The sequence below is a fragment of the Quercus lobata genome, chromosome 5 (genome assembly GCF_001633185.2).
Source record: "Quercus lobata isolate SW786 chromosome 5, ValleyOak3.0 Primary Assembly, whole genome shotgun sequence".
Taxonomy (NCBI): Eukaryota; Viridiplantae; Streptophyta; class Magnoliopsida; order Fagales; family Fagaceae; genus Quercus; species Quercus lobata.
The window spans coordinates 55,306,034-55,325,244 of record NC_044908.1 but is presented as its reverse complement, the minus strand read 5'-3'; the positions used below and the strand labels follow the sequence as shown (position 1 = coordinate 55,325,244).

At 33.4% G+C, this 19,211-nt stretch overlaps 1 protein-coding gene, 1 long non-coding RNA gene and 1 pseudogene across 2 annotated transcripts; all 3 read right to left on the bottom strand.

The window, feature by feature from the left end:
• Window positions 1-1,690: 1,690 nt before the first annotated feature.
• LOC115991471 lies at window positions 1,691-4,313 on the bottom strand. Its single transcript, XR_004092202.1, has 3 exons — window positions 4,063-4,313; window positions 3,949-3,992; window positions 1,691-1,983 (listed from the first exon to the last, which is right to left on the bottom strand). It is a non-coding gene; the product is annotated as an uncharacterized LOC115991471 (long non-coding RNA).
• A 293-nt stretch (window positions 4,314-4,606) lies between these two features.
• On the bottom strand, window positions 4,607-7,147 carry LOC115990713 (annotated as a pseudogene).
• Window positions 7,148-14,250: 7,103 nt separating this feature from the next.
• On the bottom strand, window positions 14,251-16,610 carry LOC115990712 (stemmadenine O-acetyltransferase-like). Its single transcript, XM_031114513.1, has 2 exons — window positions 16,077-16,610; window positions 14,251-15,013 (listed from the first exon to the last, which is right to left on the bottom strand). The coding sequence occupies exons 1-2, from the start codon at window positions 16,595-16,597 to the stop codon at window positions 14,251-14,253; spliced, it is 1,284 nt and encodes a 427-aa protein (XP_030970373.1). The 5' UTR covers window positions 16,598-16,610.
• Window positions 16,611-19,211: the final 2,601 nt, after the last annotated feature.

Here is a 19,211-nt window from a genome sequence, read left to right as displayed (position 1 = left end):
ATGTGGTGGGAGGCGATATTAAAGTGAAAAACCTTAACACTATTGACATATTAAAGGAATTCTTTTAATTAATTTCTTAAAATTTTAAATTAAATTAAACGAGATTTTTTACTTAATTAAATGCAATGCACCTCAAAAGTTTAAAATAAATATTATGCACTACAAAATTCAAACCATATCTATAACCAATCACCTGTTCTTGTGATTAGAAAAATATATATTTCTTTATTTTATTTTTCACGTTTTATGTCAATTGTTATCGTTCATTGAAAGTATCTAACCCAATTTTAAGTTTGCATTTTATTCAATATATTATATATCAAGTAAAGAGTGAAGCTAAGTTTGCCTTTATATTTCATATGGTTTATTTTTTAGAAATTTTTTTACTTAATCCAGATCAACCATTACAACTCAAAACAACAAAGCTAATACGACAAAACCTCCAGAAAGATATTTAGTAGGAACTTTAGTTTGTAGATGCAAAAATGAAAGAGTAAAATTTTTTAGAGTTTCACATAAACCTTACAGGAACATGGTTCAATGTTACTCCGATTTTACCAATAGAAATTCAACAAGGTAATTTCTTATTTGTAATTTTATGGTTCTACTTGAATAAAAGCTATACCTTTTTTCCGTTTGATCATTCTCTTAATCTTTATTTATTTATTTTTTTTGTTAGTTGCTCAATCTACCACTTCCCTAATCTTTATGTTCATTAATATTTTGACAAGAGTTTTGAAACCTAATGACACTACTCGATATTCTTCATAAAGAAAATCTCAGTTCAAATACTTTCTTCCTCACATGTGATAAATTAAAAAAGAAAAAAAGAAAAAAAAAGGGTTGTTAACATTCTTAAAGGAATGTAAACTATCTTACTATCAATATGAGACAAAATGAATATTTAATAGAAATTCAAAATTAGACTTTAGGTAACTTTTACAAAAGTTTTTATTACTCAAAACTTTATTTTTTGGTAACAGTAGTTTGCTAAACCCACAGTTGAATCAATTTCTTCTCTACAACCATCTTGCTAAGGTGATCTATTATTTTAGTTTTCAAATATAAGGTATTTGGGAATTTAAAATGAACTAATTTATGAAGAATTCTTATAGGTTTTTTTGACGTGCATTCTAATATAATAAACGATTAATCTTATAAATTAAATAGTAAATGACAATGGATTATTTTGACATATTGCTTGTAATTAACCTATAATAGATATAAATAAAAACTTGGATTCAAAAAATAGTTATTTAAGTGATATACATTTTATTTTAGTGATATACATTTTATGGAAAATACATTTACGCTCTGTTTGTTTTAATGTAAAATATTTGCAAAATTAAATATTTTACGTATAAAATATTTGTAGGAAAATATTTTCATTTTACAGTGTTTGGCAATGTACATGAAAATACTGTGTAAAATATTTTCCAGTGTTTGGCAGAATGTAAAATGAAAAATAAAAACTATTAAAAAATTAAATCATTTTTTTTTATTAATTTCCAAAAAATACATAGAGACAGATGAGGGATCATTAGAGCTAGTAAAAAATAATATTCTTTACTTAATTTTGAACAAACTTTCTGCCAAAATCTATAAAAGTTTTTGCTCACTTTACAATAAACAAATTCCTTTACTTTCTAAAGTGAAACTGACGTTAATTTCTTATCCAAAAAGCTAGGCAAGTAGCAATATGGGATTAGATTGTCTTCAGAAAGCTGGGCAAGTGCTTTGCTGTGTAACACAAGAATAAGCATACGTTCATCCACCATCCCACATACAATAAGACGCTCAAAAATCCCAAAATATGTTTTATTTTCTACACCAAGCTGAAATGATAATCAGCAGTTCGAACAAATAAATCACTAACCGTTGCTCAAAAATAATACAACAATATGAACTACATCTGGTTTGTCAGAAGTTCCTTAATATCTTCTCACTTGACACACCATCTGCTACAAGAATTGAAGCAACTTCCTGCAGCCAGAATCAAACATCACTAGTGTTACTATAAAACATTAAATTGGAGTACCAAAATTACTAGCTTTGATATTACTGACTGCAAATAATGTTATGCTACATATACCAGCAACACTGACAATTTAGATGAACAGTAAGATGAAGGTGAAAAATGCAGTAATCAGTAGGCATCTAAACTAAAACCAGTTTCATGTGGCGTACATGCTAACAGTTAATGATGTATAAAAGCATTGAGCATATCATGTTCTTTCATATGCTGATGCATTCCTGCACCAATGCCACCCCAAATACATACATAGAACAAAAAGAATAAGTGAGCAACAATAGGGCCACAAGCAAAGAATTATGGCATGACTGTTACAAGAAACAGCCTAGATTTTGACAGGTCCAAACAGCAGAAAGAAAAATCATGCAGTTGACACGAATGTCTGGTATTTAAGGCTTTTCCCTAGCTAATTTTTTTGTGAGGAGGGGGTGAATCTGAAAATTTTCCATAAATCTTACTAAGCTAATGGCAAACTAAAGATTGTTGTAAACAATACCCATCTCCATAACAGAACATTAGCTTAAAAACTATTGTTGTCACATTTAGCAGCTTATACTAAAGGCCCCAAGCCAGTGGCCTGGGCCTCTCACATTTTCCATTCTGAACCAACAACCCATCTCAACTCTTCCAATCAAGAGGTAGGGGTTCACATTTCTCAACCAAGATACAGCAGAACCTGCAAAATATTTCTGGACAAAACCCAGAACCAAGCTTGATAGAAAATGAGTACAGCAAAGCCAGCTTTTTTTCTGACCCAAATCTTGATTCGCATGTATTCTTGTCTGACTTATATTACAGGTTTTACAGAGTCTGATACCTTTTGGGTCCAAACATGGAAAAAAATTAAATCTCCATTAAAAAAAGAAAGAAAACAGAACATGTAATAAAAACTATAATGTTAATGTCATTAATCTATGAAGTCAACAAGACAATTTTAGCATCAATCTCAAGACTGCTTAGGTAATTAGCTTGAGCACAATGTGTAGCTCGTCAAAATTCTAAAGAATAGCAATATTTGTTGGTATTGTACCCAATGGAAGCCTATGATGTTCCTATTCAGCTAGTTCACACAATATGAAGTCTCTAGCTCTGTATATAAGGCAACATTAGCCAGATATTGTGTATTGTCCAGAAATTACAATCAAGATGCTTCCCAAATGCATTACTCAGAGGTTGATATAAATAATTAAATATGAATCAAAAGCCTAGTTTCCTTATTATCTTCTTTGAATTTTAACTAAGCTTGGGCTATTTGGAACGCAAGAAACAAGTTCAATTTTGAACAGGTTCAGGTGCATCCAAGGGTGATTATACAGGGCGCTAGTGGATTATTGGAAGACTACCAAAGCATGATGGCAGCACAGGTCTAATCTGATAGCTAGAGGATAGTTGTTGTCTGGCCTCAAGTTCTTTTGGCCTTATTCAATTTCTTCTCTCTTTTCCTGGGGATATCGCTTTGTTGGGCTGGTGTTCCCCCTAGCTGAGTTTTCTCTTAACTCAGTTTTTATTGGTATTATTCCATAGTATCAATCAAAGTTTCTATTGTTTTTAGCTCTGAAAAAAAAATGTTATATATATCACAAAGAAACATTGAAAAAAAAAAAAAAAAAACAAAAAAAAAATAGGGACAACAACAATCCAGAGAAAAGAAAAGAAAAGGAAATCATAAACTAGTATACAGTAATTTCATCACACAAATATCATAATGCCACACATAAATAACCCCCCCCACCCCCCCAAAAAAAAAAAAAAACCCAGATCTGAAAATCATAAACCTTAACTCATATCAAACAACCAATGTCAAAATCATCAAAGAAATAAATAAATCTCACACAACCAAATCAACACAAAAAAAACTCATATGAAAAATGATAAGAAATCAAACATGTGTAAAAATTATGATTCGTCAATAAAACCTGAAACTTTGAGGTGTTTTTCCAGTGAGGAGTAGAAATCGAACCTAAGAAAAACCAGAGAAAGGTTAGAGATGAAGAAAAAGAGAAATCTAATCTAAAAAGACAGATAAGTACCTGGGTTTCGCCGGCAATGGGCAGTGCCGACAGAGGGTGGAGCTTGCTGATGGTGCCTCAAACCTTGGAGCCGGTGATGGGTGCGAGAGAGGGACCGGAGGTGGCTGGGTTTTTGGAGAGAAATCTGAGAGGGAGCGTTTAAGCGTGAAAGTGACTGTGGGAGTGAGGGAGTAATAAGTATCGGGGTATGAGGGAGAGAGCAAATGTAAAATATTTTACCAAAATTTTAAATGTAAAATATTTTATATAAATTTGCTAAGGTTAATTTGGTTGACTGAAAATATTTTACTTTTGACCAAATATTTTCTTGAAACAAACAAAGCGTAAATCTAACATAAACTAAAGCACTTAGCAGTAATATGTTTCAAACAAATATGCGTAAATCTAACATAAACTAAAGCACTTAGCGGTAATATGTTTCAAACAAATATAGTGTCAATTTCAAGAGCAATGAAATTTTACCACATTTAATATCTATATGACAAATTTTAAGCAAGCAAAGCACTCTATCATTTATGAATAACCAAAAAAAAAAAAAAAACACATATATATGAACAAATTTGCAAAATCTTCCAACATTGACAAAGAAGGCAAATATGTGTCTTTGCCTGATTGGCAAAAGAGAAAAACTATTTGCAAGTGGGAAAAATGTCAAAATTGTTAGTGGATTACCGGAAAATTAATGAATCAACCACACTTAATCCCAACCAAAATTGCTTAATCATAGAAGAAAGGTGCATACATATACACATATATGGACTTTTGATTTCAAAATGGCATGTTAATCCTATCACTTCCAGCATAGATTACGCTTCATTGATTTGCTTAAAAAATCAGTGTATTTGTGTTGCTTGTTCCACTAACTCCTAATTACTAAAAGATGAGCTTTCACTGTTACATGGGCCGTTATTTTAACAGTGACACAGAACTTCCCTATTCAAGGCTCATGTCAGCATATAAGGATAGAACCTTCAGAAATAGCCATGAATATGGGTAAGAATTAGACTACCAGAATTGGCAATAAAGCACATGGCTGATTTGGTATATCTGTTATACCAAATAATTTATCATTGACCATAAAATGTTACATGCATTGATAAAAAGTTCAACAAGCTATCCGAAAATGAAAATAGTAAGTCTTATTACAGTCCTGTTTAGCTGCCTAATGAAAATCAAACCTAATTTTATCCCAATGCATTAAGTTGTAATTTGTAATATTGCAAAAATTTTACTGTGCGACACTAACAAGTGTTTACTTTCAAATGCACTATAGAGCATAGCATAGAATGTCCTAAATGTTAATTCATTTGCATAGAGCTAAGCTAAGGAGGTGAGACAGACTCATAAATTTTCCTGAGTTGTTTTCCCGCATCAACCATGGTTGGCCTATCTTCGGCTATATCAGAAATGCAACTCAAGACAACCTCCACAGCCAGAAACTATTTATGATCAATTCTTTTCTTCCAGCATCGTCTTATCTACAGCTTTGATTACCTAATTTTGTTCAACACAGGAACACACTCAATCTACTAGATAATAGGTCTCAGTATCATATTCACCATCTAAAAATAAACCATCCTGTCAAAAGTGTAAGTAGTGGCATACCAAAACTATACAAATCAGTTTTCTCATTTACTTTAAAAAAATATTCAGGTGCCACATAACCTGTTGTTCCACATATATCAATTTCTACATGCAATTGACCTTCAGGAATACATATGGAGAGTGAAAAATCATTCGGTTTGGCAACATTGTTATTGTCCAATATAATGGTGTGCGGTCTAACATTTCTATGGATAGTAGGCCTTGAAATGAAGTATGGAGATATGCAATTGCATTATCTATGCCCATTGCAATCTTTAACCTGCATTTCCATGGTAATGGCTCAGAGTGGACTCTCTTAGTTGGTGGGATACAAATACAATTGTAGAGATTTCTAGCCCCTACAAATTCATACACAATAATCGGGTTTTTGGTCTCTAAGCAACATCCTAAAAGTTTCAGAACATTTTGGTGGACACTCATTTGTGATCCCAACACAATGTCTTTAATAATGTCATTTAATCCCCAAACTTCATGTCTATACTTCTTAACTGAAATCAAGTGGTCTTCTAGAGAACCCTTGTAAAAGTCAAAATCACTAGCCAACTGAAAATGTCAACATTGGTCATAGTTTTTTGTTGCTCTTTTGAGCTCTTCGGCAGAGAAAATATGGATAGGATTGCTTTTTCCATTACCAAAGGCAATTAGCCCCTCTAATAACATTCTTCCATTCCTCGTAAATGGTGTCTCCTCTTTGCCTTTCCTCTTCATTTTCAAACATGAATTCATCCTCTCCATCAAGCCCTTAGATCACATATAGGAATAACAATATACACATTTAATATGTTAATGCATGAAAGGCTATAATCTGGCTTTAGATTAAGATATTTGAAAGTCACTAATCAATCTTTGCCTAGAGATCATATATTGTGGGATCATAGATGCTCAATTTAGGTATTTCACTTGTAATTGGTGGGATCTAATTCCCTAATATCGTGTATTACAATTTCTATTTAAGTCATAGAAAATAAATGAGAAATCCATCATGTTCAGCCATTTCACATTACCTACCTAGGCTAGGACCATTCTAACTCCCAAATTCATTAAGAATCAAAACAAGGTCTTTTAAGGACAGCAGAACAATTTCATCTGGAGCACCCTGCCGCCAAACTTGCATATTCTCTCATCTAGAGGCCATTTTAGTTTTTCCAAAATATTTTTGTAATAAATACTTCCCTTAAAGATTAAACAAAGATATGATAATTTGAAGAAACAGGTTTGAAATTGAAATATAAACCAAGATCCACAAAGAACACTGAATTAAAATGCAGCAAAGAAGTATCCCACTGCAGACCATTCAAAATTATGTTACAACTCATGGATCCAGAAACTAATGAATTAAAAGTAGAAACTCTACTCGTCTTTAATGATAATTTGGACCTATGAAAGCTCATAAACATGGAGGCATATATAATAATCGAAAACAGTGAGGGTAAAAAAGAGCATGTAGATAATAGAACCAAACATTAGTACCATAAACTTCAGTTACCTGATTTTGTTCAATACAGGAACGCACCCAATTTGGTAGATAATAGGCCCAATCATTTGTAACATAGAAATGTGAAGGCCATCCTGTCAAATGTGGTAGATAATAAGAACTGACTTTTAAAAAAATCATATGATCTAATAACAGAAATCTTAAAATAGCATGATCTTAATCCTGCCTCTGAAGCATTCATAGTTATATTACAAGTCATGCAGAAATGAAATAGAACCTCTTTTATTTAATCATTTTTTTATCCAAGTCCAAAATCCATACTACTACATAATTGCAGCTACTAAGAGCTGTTCAGTCACCACCACTGCAGCTAAAGTTAACTTGATCTTCCACCAAAAGAGACTATTTGCAAGTGGGAAAATTTTCAAAATTTTAGGTGGATAACCAGTAAATTAATGAATCAACACACTTAATCCCAGCCAAAATTGCTTAATCGTAGAAGAAAGGCGCATACATATACACACATATGGACTTTTGATTTCAAAATGGCATGTTAATCCTATCACTTCCAGCATAGATTACACTTCATTGATTTGCTTACAAAAAACAGTGTATTTGTGTTGCTTGTTCCACTAACACCTCCTAATTACTAAAAGATGAGCTTTCACTGTTGCATGGGCCATTGTTTTGACAGCAACACAGAACTTCCCTCTTCAAGGCCGATGTCAGCATATTTTGATAGAAGATCCTACAGAACATTTGAGAGAGAAGAGAGAGAGCATTAAACTTCCTCCCTATTAGTAAATACAACACTAAGTCATGCATCAAATGACCCGAAGATCAAAACTTGGAGAGAAACGAGTGTCTGGTTTTTATGTGTCTAAAAGAAAGTGAATTGATATTCGACTAGATCAATACAGATATCTTTTTTAAAGGAAAAGAAAAGATAAAGACAATGAAGAAGGATAAAACAGAAAACACTGAAGCTGTTATACGTCTGCTAGCAAAAACATGCTGGTGACAGATTGCAGCCTAATATTATGAAGAAACCATGACAAAACTATCACACAGTAGGAAGTTACTTTGTAGGAGAAACCAATCTCAAACCAAAATACAGGCAGGTAAACAAAATAATGAAGAATACCTGATAAGTTGCAGCGTCACGGCTCTCAGCCTTTTGTTTTCCCAAATTTTTATGTTTTCCTTTTTCTTAGCTAAGAATTTAATTTTAATGTTAATAGGCTTAAACTAAATGCGAATGTGATAAATTAATTAGAATTGTCATATCTAATGATAAGTCTGCGTCTACTAATGTCCGGGGTATTGACCTATAAGACAATTAGGTATACCCTTGACTTCTTTGGCAATGATTAGGTATACCCTTGACTTCTTTGGCACAAAGGTCACAAGTGAACGTAATCCACTTTCAAAAGGGGGTTAATGGGTGGTGGTGGACTTGAGAAGATTCGATGGTGGGCGGTAAGAAAGCACATGTGGCACGAAGGTTGAAGTCGCAGCAGTAACAGCGATAAGTGTATTGTCGGCGAGATTCATTGTAGAGTTGGCATTTGGTCTTTTGTTTGTGTTCTTCTTCTTCTTCTTCAGGATAATGTGTCTTTTCATCAAAGAGAATGAGAGGATGGATTGGGTGCAAGGGATGGTACAACCCAAGGGCTACTTCCGCACATGATTTATGATGTGTGTACCACGGGCATCCACCTCTTGGACAATAGTAGCTAGGACCATAAACTGATTCTTGGCACCCACAACAAGTACCTTGATAACTGTAGTCTTGACGGAAGACCAAGGGATGATTCCCAATACAGACATGATTATAGGGATGAAGCCAAGAGTTTTCTTCAGGTGTAGTAATTGGTACAATGATTCCCAATACAGATGCTTATGGGTATAAGAAACATAGGTATTAGTAGCAACAAAGATGGGCAACATAGCACACAAAATGATTGTAGAAGTTTGTGTTAATATGCCTTGGGCAGATGTGCCAAATGAAGTCTTTCGAGTTTTTTCTTCTTATCCTTGGGATTTTGGCTTAGCTGTGTTCACTGGCCACAGAATTTCTCTAAAAAAGAACCTGTACTGAGTTAAAACTATGTATATAACAGATTGCGTAGAATATTCCTAAGAAATTTGCCACCACATTGACCTTCCTAATTGTTTTAGTGGCAAAATGTTGCTAAAAGATTTTATTTAACTCTTCATTGTCCAAAACATTACAGCCCTCTGACAAGGTGGGTCTCAGCATGGCTACATTAGTTATAAAGCAATGACATGCAATTAGAACGTTAAAAATAAAGGACAAATAAATAGAATTGAAACCAGCACAAATGAAGTATTAACAAATATGCTATCTCTCATAGGATGCTGTAAAGGTTTAAACTTTAAAGCCAACTTCACACCAACATTCCAGAATCCAGGAATATTTTGAACATTAGATACAAAATGTGATATAGACATAAATAAATAGTAAATTGAAAAATTAAATTAGAATTAAAATTTTTTTTTTGATAAGTTAAAATTAGAATTAAATTAGTATAAAAATTAATTAAAGCATTATATTTAGGAGTTTTCACATCAACCAACACCAATAACAATGATCTTCTCAGAATTTTCTTAACACTTCAAACCATGCATGTACCTCACCACCAAGATCACAATGTAGTTCATTGAAATAAAATGAAAAGGGAGGTAAATGAACATAGAACTCACCATCTCCGTCTGGTCTTTAAAGAATTAAATGAAAATGGAAGAAAATTTGAAGCATGAGGGTAGAAACTTTCATCACTAGAGTGAGCCAAGGCTCGCCGGCTGTTGGGTTGGATGGGTGACTGAGAAAGGTGACTATTATATATTGTGGTTTGTTTGAGCAGGTCAAGGTGTTTAATTTGGTTTTTATATATTGGGTTTTATGATTTATGGAGGAGATAATGGGCTCAATTTAGATTTGAGAGAGACCAAGTTGGTTTTCCAGCTATATTTATATGGTGGGTCAGTTGTGCTCATGGTAGCCCAATTCAAAGTGTTCAAACTCTTGAATCTCAAACTCAACTCACAACATCCCAGCATCACGGTCAAAAACCAAGATTTAAGTGTTGAAGCAAAAACTAATAATTGAACACAAACTCACAGCATATAGAATCATACCAAAACACCAAGGAGTAGAAGTTATTCTACATTCGTTCATCAAATAAAAAAGAAAAGAAAAGAAGTTATTCCACATCATAACAAAATCTCGTTCACAACAAGTTTAGGTGCTAACTCATCATTAGTCATCTTTACGTGATTTAGAAATAATCCGATAAAAATACATCTCTCATTCCACTTAAAATGCTTACAAAATAAAACTCTCCTACTAATTCATGTTTTCAAAACAAACTTATCCAAATTTTTTCTTTTTAAAAAAAGAAGCTTATGAGATTGGGCCAAAAATTTTATAATTAAAAAAAAAAAAAAAAAAAAACTCACTACACAAGCGCATATGATGAAACTAGTAATAAAATAAGATTTTACCCAAACCAATACAACTGGAATTCAAACTATTTTAAGATAACACAAACTCATTAGTTTTAACTCTAATACTAAATTAATTTTTTTTTTTTTTTGTTTTGATTTTGATTTGATTAATCATGCTGATTAATAACCTTGATAGTATATTTATTAAAAAATGATTAATGTTTTATATATTAAAAAAAGTACACTAAAAAAATCCTTTTTTCTATATTAAACGTATAAAACATTGTTCAGAAATTATGTTTTATCAGGCTGTCACAAGCCCAAACCTAAAAGGGAACCCAAGCTACATGACACAGGCCCCACAAGCAAAGCAAAACTCCATCCTTATTAGAGTAATGTTACCGTCACAAACTATTTTATAACATTTTTACAAACTGTTGATGTGGCAAAAATTTTATTAATTTTCATCTAGGCCCACTATAAATATCACTTTTTTATTTACCAATAATCACTCACCACATCAACTATTTGTAAAAAAATTTATAAAAGAATTTGTATCTTCATTATTACTCTCCTTATTAATGACCCAAGAGGGCCTACCACTACAACACATGAGAAACAACCCATAGCAATGGGCTAACAACACAAAGCATGTCAAAGCAAGCCCCATGTCTAAGGCCTACAAGGACCCCCTGATACTAAGGAAGGCCTACAAGATTGTAGCATTCTGCCATGGCTTTGGGCTATTGTGTTTGTGGGGAAACACATACATTCCAAAAGGACAAAAGGAAGGATTTGTTGTGGGGGAAACACATTTCTGTCGACATCTGTCAAGTATTTCGTTATTGCTGTTTGGCTCTACAAAAATTATTTGTTGGTTTTTTTTTTTTTTTTTTTTTTTTTTTTTTTTTGTTTTTTGTTGGACAAGAAGTTAAAAGAATATATGACATATTAAAATGGGTAAAACTTATGTATAGTACCTCAAGTCAAGTACACTAGATTCCTCAATTAAATTCAAATATTTTATTATTTTGAATTTTAATTTTCTTTAAAAAAGATAACAATATTTGTGTTTTATTGATTAATTAATGCAACAATATGTTCGAATTCAATTAAAGAACCTAATGACTGAGTGTTACTCCATTATTCTAACTTCACAACACTAAGTAGTATAATGAATATAAACAATGCATAAGAAAAAACATGTATTCATGCAAGTTAGATTTGTAAAACTCGTATGAAGAGTGTATGAGATATCTAACAGTACATTTTGATGAAAAAGCTCAAGAAGTTTTTTTTAAAAAAATGGAAGCTTTAACATCATAACGTTGAAAGAAAAAGAAAGTAGTGCAAGGAAAGTAAAGATGACAATGGAATATACGTGGAAAATGGTTTGAAAGGGATGAAAAACCATAGGCAAGCAAGGGTGAATGTCCCTTGCTCTGTCAAGCTTTCTATTTTGTGAAAATGGAGGTTTCCCTTATACAGTAGTGGTGTTCTTGCCAAAGGAGGGGTCTTTTCTTTACCTTGCTTCCTTACAAACTTTTTATCATTTTCTCTATTGTTCTATCCTGGTTCTTATCCTAATAGTCCAACAACATGTTCCTCTTACAGTCTGAGGTATGTTGTTAGGTACACAAGACAGATGTCACACTGTGATTCCCCCATTTGAACCCTAATACAGCTACTGTGCTATGTAGTGGCTGGAGGAGAGAGAGTGAGCATGCCAAGGTCAGTATAGTGGTATGAAAAGTGACCCTGCCACTACGTGGGGAGCAATCCTTGGACAAGGAAAGGGACATTAGGGGCATTGAGAGTAATGCACGTGTCCCTAGCAGTGGTCTAGCACAAGTACAACTAATAGGAGGGAAGGATTTCATAACCTCTGATCAAAGAGGGTCATTATCCCCCTTTTGTAAGTGCTGGGTGTCCATGTTAGGTGCAAATCTCACTCTTCCCTAAGATAGTCACGCCGTTGGCACGAACCAAAGATCTCTTCTCCTAGCAAATGTTTCTTTTACTTGCTCACATTTATTTCACGTGTAGAGTCCTAATCCAGTCACATCAGCATTCTCCTATGCCTTCACTGCTGTATTATACAACATGAGAACTGAAAAGGGTTTTTTATGGACAAACAAAAGGAAGATTCCTTTAAATTTGACAATTTGGGTTTGACTACTCTTATTTAACAGGAGTAGTAGAAAGAATAAGTTCAAAATCCAAATCAATTCATTTTTCCACACATCCTAGTATAGCTGCATGAGACCTTCCTACACGTCATAAATGACATATGAATAGTATGAATCTTAGACTAAAATGAGAGGTAGCTAATAAATATGAACATTATGAATCTTTTTTCTTTTTTTTTTCAACTAATCTCATATATGCAGAATTTGATAGTCTTAGAGCTCTTAAAAAGGAAGTAGTTAAAGATGATTAAAGTGAAAAGGGAAAGGCAAAAACAAAGGATTTTTCTTTCCCATTGATGCCGCAAGCTGCTATGTATTTCCTGCAAAAAAGGGGAAGGTGCGGCTGACTAGTTTTCTAAGGAAATATGTATGAATCTTAGTATTAAATGAGAGGTAGCTAATAAAATTAGGCCGGTTAACATATGTTTTTAGAGCATTTGTTAGTGGACTATCTTAGAAAAGTTTTGATACTTTTTTAATGGGAAATATAAAAAAAAAAAAATTGTTAAAAAAAGTATTTTTTTTTTCCTCCACAAAAAGTTTCTAAAAATATTTTCTAAACAAATACCCTTAAGGAATCCATTAAATTTTCCCGTAAACTTATGTGAGAGATAATTGACTATGAGCCTGTTTGGTATCAGTTTCAATTTTTAGTTTTTAATTTTTATGTACACCTTTTTAAAACCTCACTTTCTCCCATCTTTTCTCACTTTTTCAAAAATTTTCAGCTTTTTTAAAATAAAATAAAAATGTAGTATCCATTTGGGAATAGCTTATATATCTAGCTTTTTGCTGAAAACTTTTTGCTAAAAGTGTGCTAAGGTATATTTGTGAAACTCAAGTCTTTCCACGTGAATTTTCATAAAAATCGAGTCTGTGATACTCGAGTTACTACAATGAATTCGAGTCTTAGAGACTCGAGATGTTAGTTTCCTAAATAGTTTGGAAACAATGCTAACTGACAAAATTGTTTAAAAATTTGTGTTATTTTGAAAAAAAAAATCCTGAAAATGTTGTAGACATAGCATTTCTCGAATACTAATCCTTTGTACTATTTTTTTATGTTCTACTAATCTCTAATCACAACTTGCTATGTATTTATTTTTTCCATTTTAAATTTTAGTTATTTTATAAGAAAAGTTAAATAAATACATGACAAGTTGTGATTGGTGGAATATAAAGTGGAACATAAAAAATGACACAGAGAATTTGTATTCCTAACTAGTAGTTATAATATCATTCTGAAGGTGAAGGGGAAAGAAAATTTTTTACCATTATTATGGTTGGTCTAAATCATAAAGAATTTATTTGACTAACATAATGGTAATACAAGAAAACAACTTGAGACTATATGCTTACATAATGCCAAAATCAATCTCTATCAATTACATAACAGAAATGAAGTCCTTTATTTTATTAATTATTATTTTTTACGACAAGGGCATATATAGTTAGCTCCTTCTTCATTCCCTATCTCTGTTGGGAAAGCTAGCTAGCATATGAGAGCAGCTCCTGGTCATTTTCGAACATGGCCATGTCTTCTTCCTTCATGGTCACCCATGTCTCAATTCCATCACCATCTTTGGTACTCATCATGACTACCGTATTCTTACAACAAAAGCCTGGACAACACACCCAGGTGGGCTTTCCCATACCAAAATCAACTTCATACACAGGAAACCTACACCAACTACTAAAGTTACAGGACTCTATCTCACCATTTTGGAATTGTTTGTCTTTTTTCCCTAGAAAATACAGATCTCCAACAGGGCCATCTTGTAGTTTCTTCAAGTACTCAGCATTGATTTCCAAGATAGCGTTCCTAACCTGCCTCACTAAAAAATGGTAATCCTTCTCCATCTCAACCGGTGTTTCAGCTGCAATCGCAACCCTCGCAAGATTCCCAAAGGAATGCACTGGAAGTTGTGGAACCATCCTCTCTCGCAGGTTCACTGCAAGAACTGCTGTTACTTGCTTAGGTTTTGTTGTCCTTGTCCGAGCCATCACCATCATATGCATCCATATGAATGCTGAAACTACCTCAACGCGTGATGCAAACCTGTCTTCTGGACCAAATGCAGCAGAGGCTTCTCTTCTTAGTGCGGCTATGCTCGATTTGTTGAACAAAAACCTTCTGGTCACAATGTTTTCTTTTGACATATAGGCTTCATTTGGCATGAACCCAGTTATATCTCTTGGAGGAAAATGGATGTGTGCATCAAAAATAGGGCTCATAACTTCACTTTCTCCTCTACATGTGCCAGCCCATGCATTAACAAAATTGACTGCAGATATTACGGGTCTGTTTGGATAGAACTTATTTTGCTGAAACTGAATACTGAAAACTGAAAACACTGTAGCAAATAAGTGAAAAAACGTGGATGATTATTTTGGTGATACGGATACTGTAGCTCAGCTGAAATTACTGTAGCAAATAAATATCAAAGGTTTACTCTAAATTTTTTTTTTCCTTTCCTTCTTCTATTCACTCCTCACCGTACTAGCTAACGCCTATGCCATCGGAGAGTTCCATGCCCAACAGAGAAATCCACAAGGAAGACCTATATCGACCCGACGCCGGTGAAGAGCCGAGGAAGACAACCCAGTCCGACGCCGGCGAAGATCGGGTCCCTTCGGTGGTGGTGGATGGGTTGATCAGTTGCGGGTTGTTTTAATGGGTTTGATTTGCGTTTGCTTGGTGGATGGGTTGATCAGTTCTGTTTGCTGGGTTTGATCGTTTGATGGGTTTGATTTTTTTTTTTTTTTCACATGGGTTTACGTTTTGGTTTCACTGTTTTGATCTTCTCAGTTGATGGGTTTGCTGGGTTTCAAGAAGATGAATCATGGGTTGATCGGCAGTGGGTAGATCCATTTGATTAGTTGCTCCGGTAGATGGCTTGATCCATTTAATGACTATTGATTTTTTTTCACATGGGTTTGATTCATATGGCTTTGGTTTCACTGTTTTGATCTTCTGTTTTGATGGGTTTGCAGTCCTTCATCATGTTCTGGGTTTGATTGATGAAGAACGCGAAGAATGGGTTTGCTGGGCTTGTGCAATGAATCATGTTCTGGGTTTGATCATTTTCTGGGTTCATCATGTTCTGTGATGAGAATGAAGCAGCTTATTTTCAACGCGCAAGAGCCTGGTCCATGAACAGTACAAAATGCTTTGGATTAATGAAACGGTGTGTTGCGAATCCATTTTTTGCGTTTCCCATCTTTCAGCTTCGCGTTTCTTCTCAGCGTGCGTTTCCTGTTTCCACGTTTTGTAGCGTGGGTCCCAGCAATTTATATCAAACGTAGACGCAAACGTGGTTAAAACGTGAATCCAAACATTGCCTACATCAGCAAGCTTATGTGAGATACACACAGCAATTGCAACTCCACCACACTCAAAAATATTATATTGGACAGCTAGGAGAACTTCCTTTCCAAAATCATTGCAACTATTATCGGGCTCAAATGGTAGCAATTGGATTAGATCATTGCCATTTGGATTGTGTATCGCTTGTGATTGCTTGCATAGGACTCGAGCTTGAATATAGTCCACACCCTTGTCGTTACAGTTGATGGAGAATTCGTCATTAATAGGTGCTCCAGCTAATGGATAGAAGTGAGTTAAGGTTTTAGCTAGAGACTCTTTTAGCAAACGAGATCTTTCAAATGGTTCAACATCCACAAATTTCTTAGAATCATAGAACCAAATGATAGGAAAATGAAAGAGAGGTGCAAGTTGGTCTAAGAAGGAAAGCTTGAACTTCCTAAGGTGATGGGGTGTTGGAGATGATGGCTTAATTATCTCCTTGGAGATTATCTCAACATTCATCACCATCTTGCTTTGTACAACCCCAAATTACAAGGAAAGGAAAAATGTTATGCTTCTTCAGTTCAAGTCCATGTAGCCTCATTATATAGAGGAGGAATGACAATTTTAGGTACCTGATTTGGTAATTTTCTTTCAAGAAATATTCCTATTCAGTTTAGTGGCTTGTAATCACAATATTAAGGCTAAATTGCATGCAAACTACACCCTTCAAATTGCAAACTAATTTTTATTGTTGTTATTCTAACCTTTTATTTATTTATTTAAGGAGTTAAGGATTATGTTTGAGGAAGCAAAGTTATTTTTAGAGTAATATTATATCTGCAATATTTTCACTATAAATCTTTTTTTTTTTTTAATATAAGATAGAAATTTTACTCTAGCCTAATCTAAGTGTATATGTGTGTGAAGCTCCCTCCTAGAGACTTGAATCCAGACCCTTGCCCCCCACACCCCACAAGCACTTATACTTGTTGTCAATATTAATTGCAAATTAGAATTAGTAATTGCTTACTAGTTACTATATAGGATTTATTGTGAAAATTAATGTTATGAATGTAACATTACTCTTATTTTTATTGAACTCAATTTTTTGTGATTCTCAAGTTAAGGCATTACTCTCTCTCTCTCTCTTTTTTTTTCGTAAAAAACTTATACTTAGGAAATGCTGACTTGTTTTCCACACAACTACTGTGTCCACCAAACTAAGGTTGCCTATTTCTCCAAAGCTTCAGCACTTTCATGAAACTTGTCTAGTCAAAGAAAATGACAAGCATTTATGGCCAAAGTGTCATCCATTTCAGCCAAAAGAAAAGAAGCATGAATTTGGTTTGCATGTCAGGTGTTGTTCCTGGCCATCTTCTTTGACAATTCTTTGCAAAGGGGTGGGGAATTCAATTGTGATCATGGTGTTCCAAGTCAAGTCTACTTTGCCCAATTCAAGTGTTCAAATTGGTTTAACTAGAATCAAACTCACAACATATAGCATTATGCTAAAACGCCAAGGAGTTCTTCTACGTCCACAATAAAATTTTACAACATTTTCACAACAAATTTAGGTGTCAACCCATCATTAGTCAAAATAAAATAAAATAAAATTTTAGGACGATCGTTCGAACAATGCTAGGACTACAACTATTTGCACAACTTCGATCACAACTTGCCACGTGACTAATTTTAAGTGGTAGAGAAAAAGTGGTCGTAGCATTTTTCTTTAAGGGTTTGTTTGGATACCGCTTATTACTGAAAACTGAAAACACTATAACAAAATAATTTTTAAATATGTGAATAATACCGTGAGACCCAATTTTAAAGAAAAATTTGCTGACATCCATACTTGCGAGTCCTGTAAATAGTGCACAGGACCTACAGAAAAAACGCAGACACACGTTTTGTTGCTTTTCATCGCAATCCAAACCCAGCCTAACATAATCAAAGTTTATTAGTCTTTACTCTAATATTAAATTGTGACTCAATTTGCAGCTCAAAGCAAAAGATCGTAATCCATCACAATCAAAGACTCAAGGACCTAAGGTTTGGTAGGTAGAAAGGGGAGGAAGATCTAATTATATAGAAGCATTTTACCGCAACTTTTGGCAATTGTGTTTGTAGGGAATCAAAGTCTCCCTTAAAAACAAATCAAATGACTGTGCTTGGATTCTTTACTTTCTTTTTTTTCTTTTTTTAAATTCAAATGACTCTATGTTTGGCTTAAACATTTTTATTTTTTATTTTAATTCAAACTGCTATGTGTGTGAAATTTTGACTGTTTGTAGAGTCAGGTTGCCAAAGTTAAGAGTTTGGGACTTTATAAGATTTAAGTATTATTTAATTACTGCTATCTGGCTCTACCTAAATGATTTGTTGAAGGATTTTTTTTTAAAGTTTTTTTTCCCTGCTTTAAAGTTTTAACCTGGCAACGCATTAGAAAAATATAGGAAATATTATAATTATTTATAGAAAATAATGTTGAGTGGCTGAGGTAGTTTTGAACTTTTGTTTCAATGTCTGAGTGTTATTTTTTTAACTTCAAAACAATAATTAGTTTTGTATTTAGAAGAATGCTTGACATAAATTTTGTACATTAAAAGAAAAATTGTCAAAAATTTAATGATTGTTTTTTTTAAACGGTCGAGTTCAATTTTAACAAATGATTTTTGTCTTTTATTATATATATATTTTTAATATAAAAATATATATTAGTTTGGATTTTTATATATTAATTTATTTTTAAATTTTTAGTATATCTTTTATTGTTTAGTGGTGCTTCCTTTTTTTTTAATGCATAGTTTGGCACCTCCAAACGAATAAAGTCATGGCTGTCCCTATGAATCATTATTTTGTTAGTATAAAAATGTTAGGCTTTCGAGTGATAGCACAAAGTAGTATTTTTCTTATTCACAATTTCAAGGAAAGCAGGTTTGCTCATGAAGATGCATGCCAGCGGTTAAAATTTCATTTAAGCCTCATGTATATTAGCCATCTCTTGCCTTCTTAAAAAATAAAAAAAATAAAAATTGTTAGCCATCTCTTGTCAAAAAAAAAAAAAAATTCGTGAATTAAAGTACTTCAATTCTTTATGTTATTTGCTATTTCATGACATTATCACCCAGTTCGTATTTGG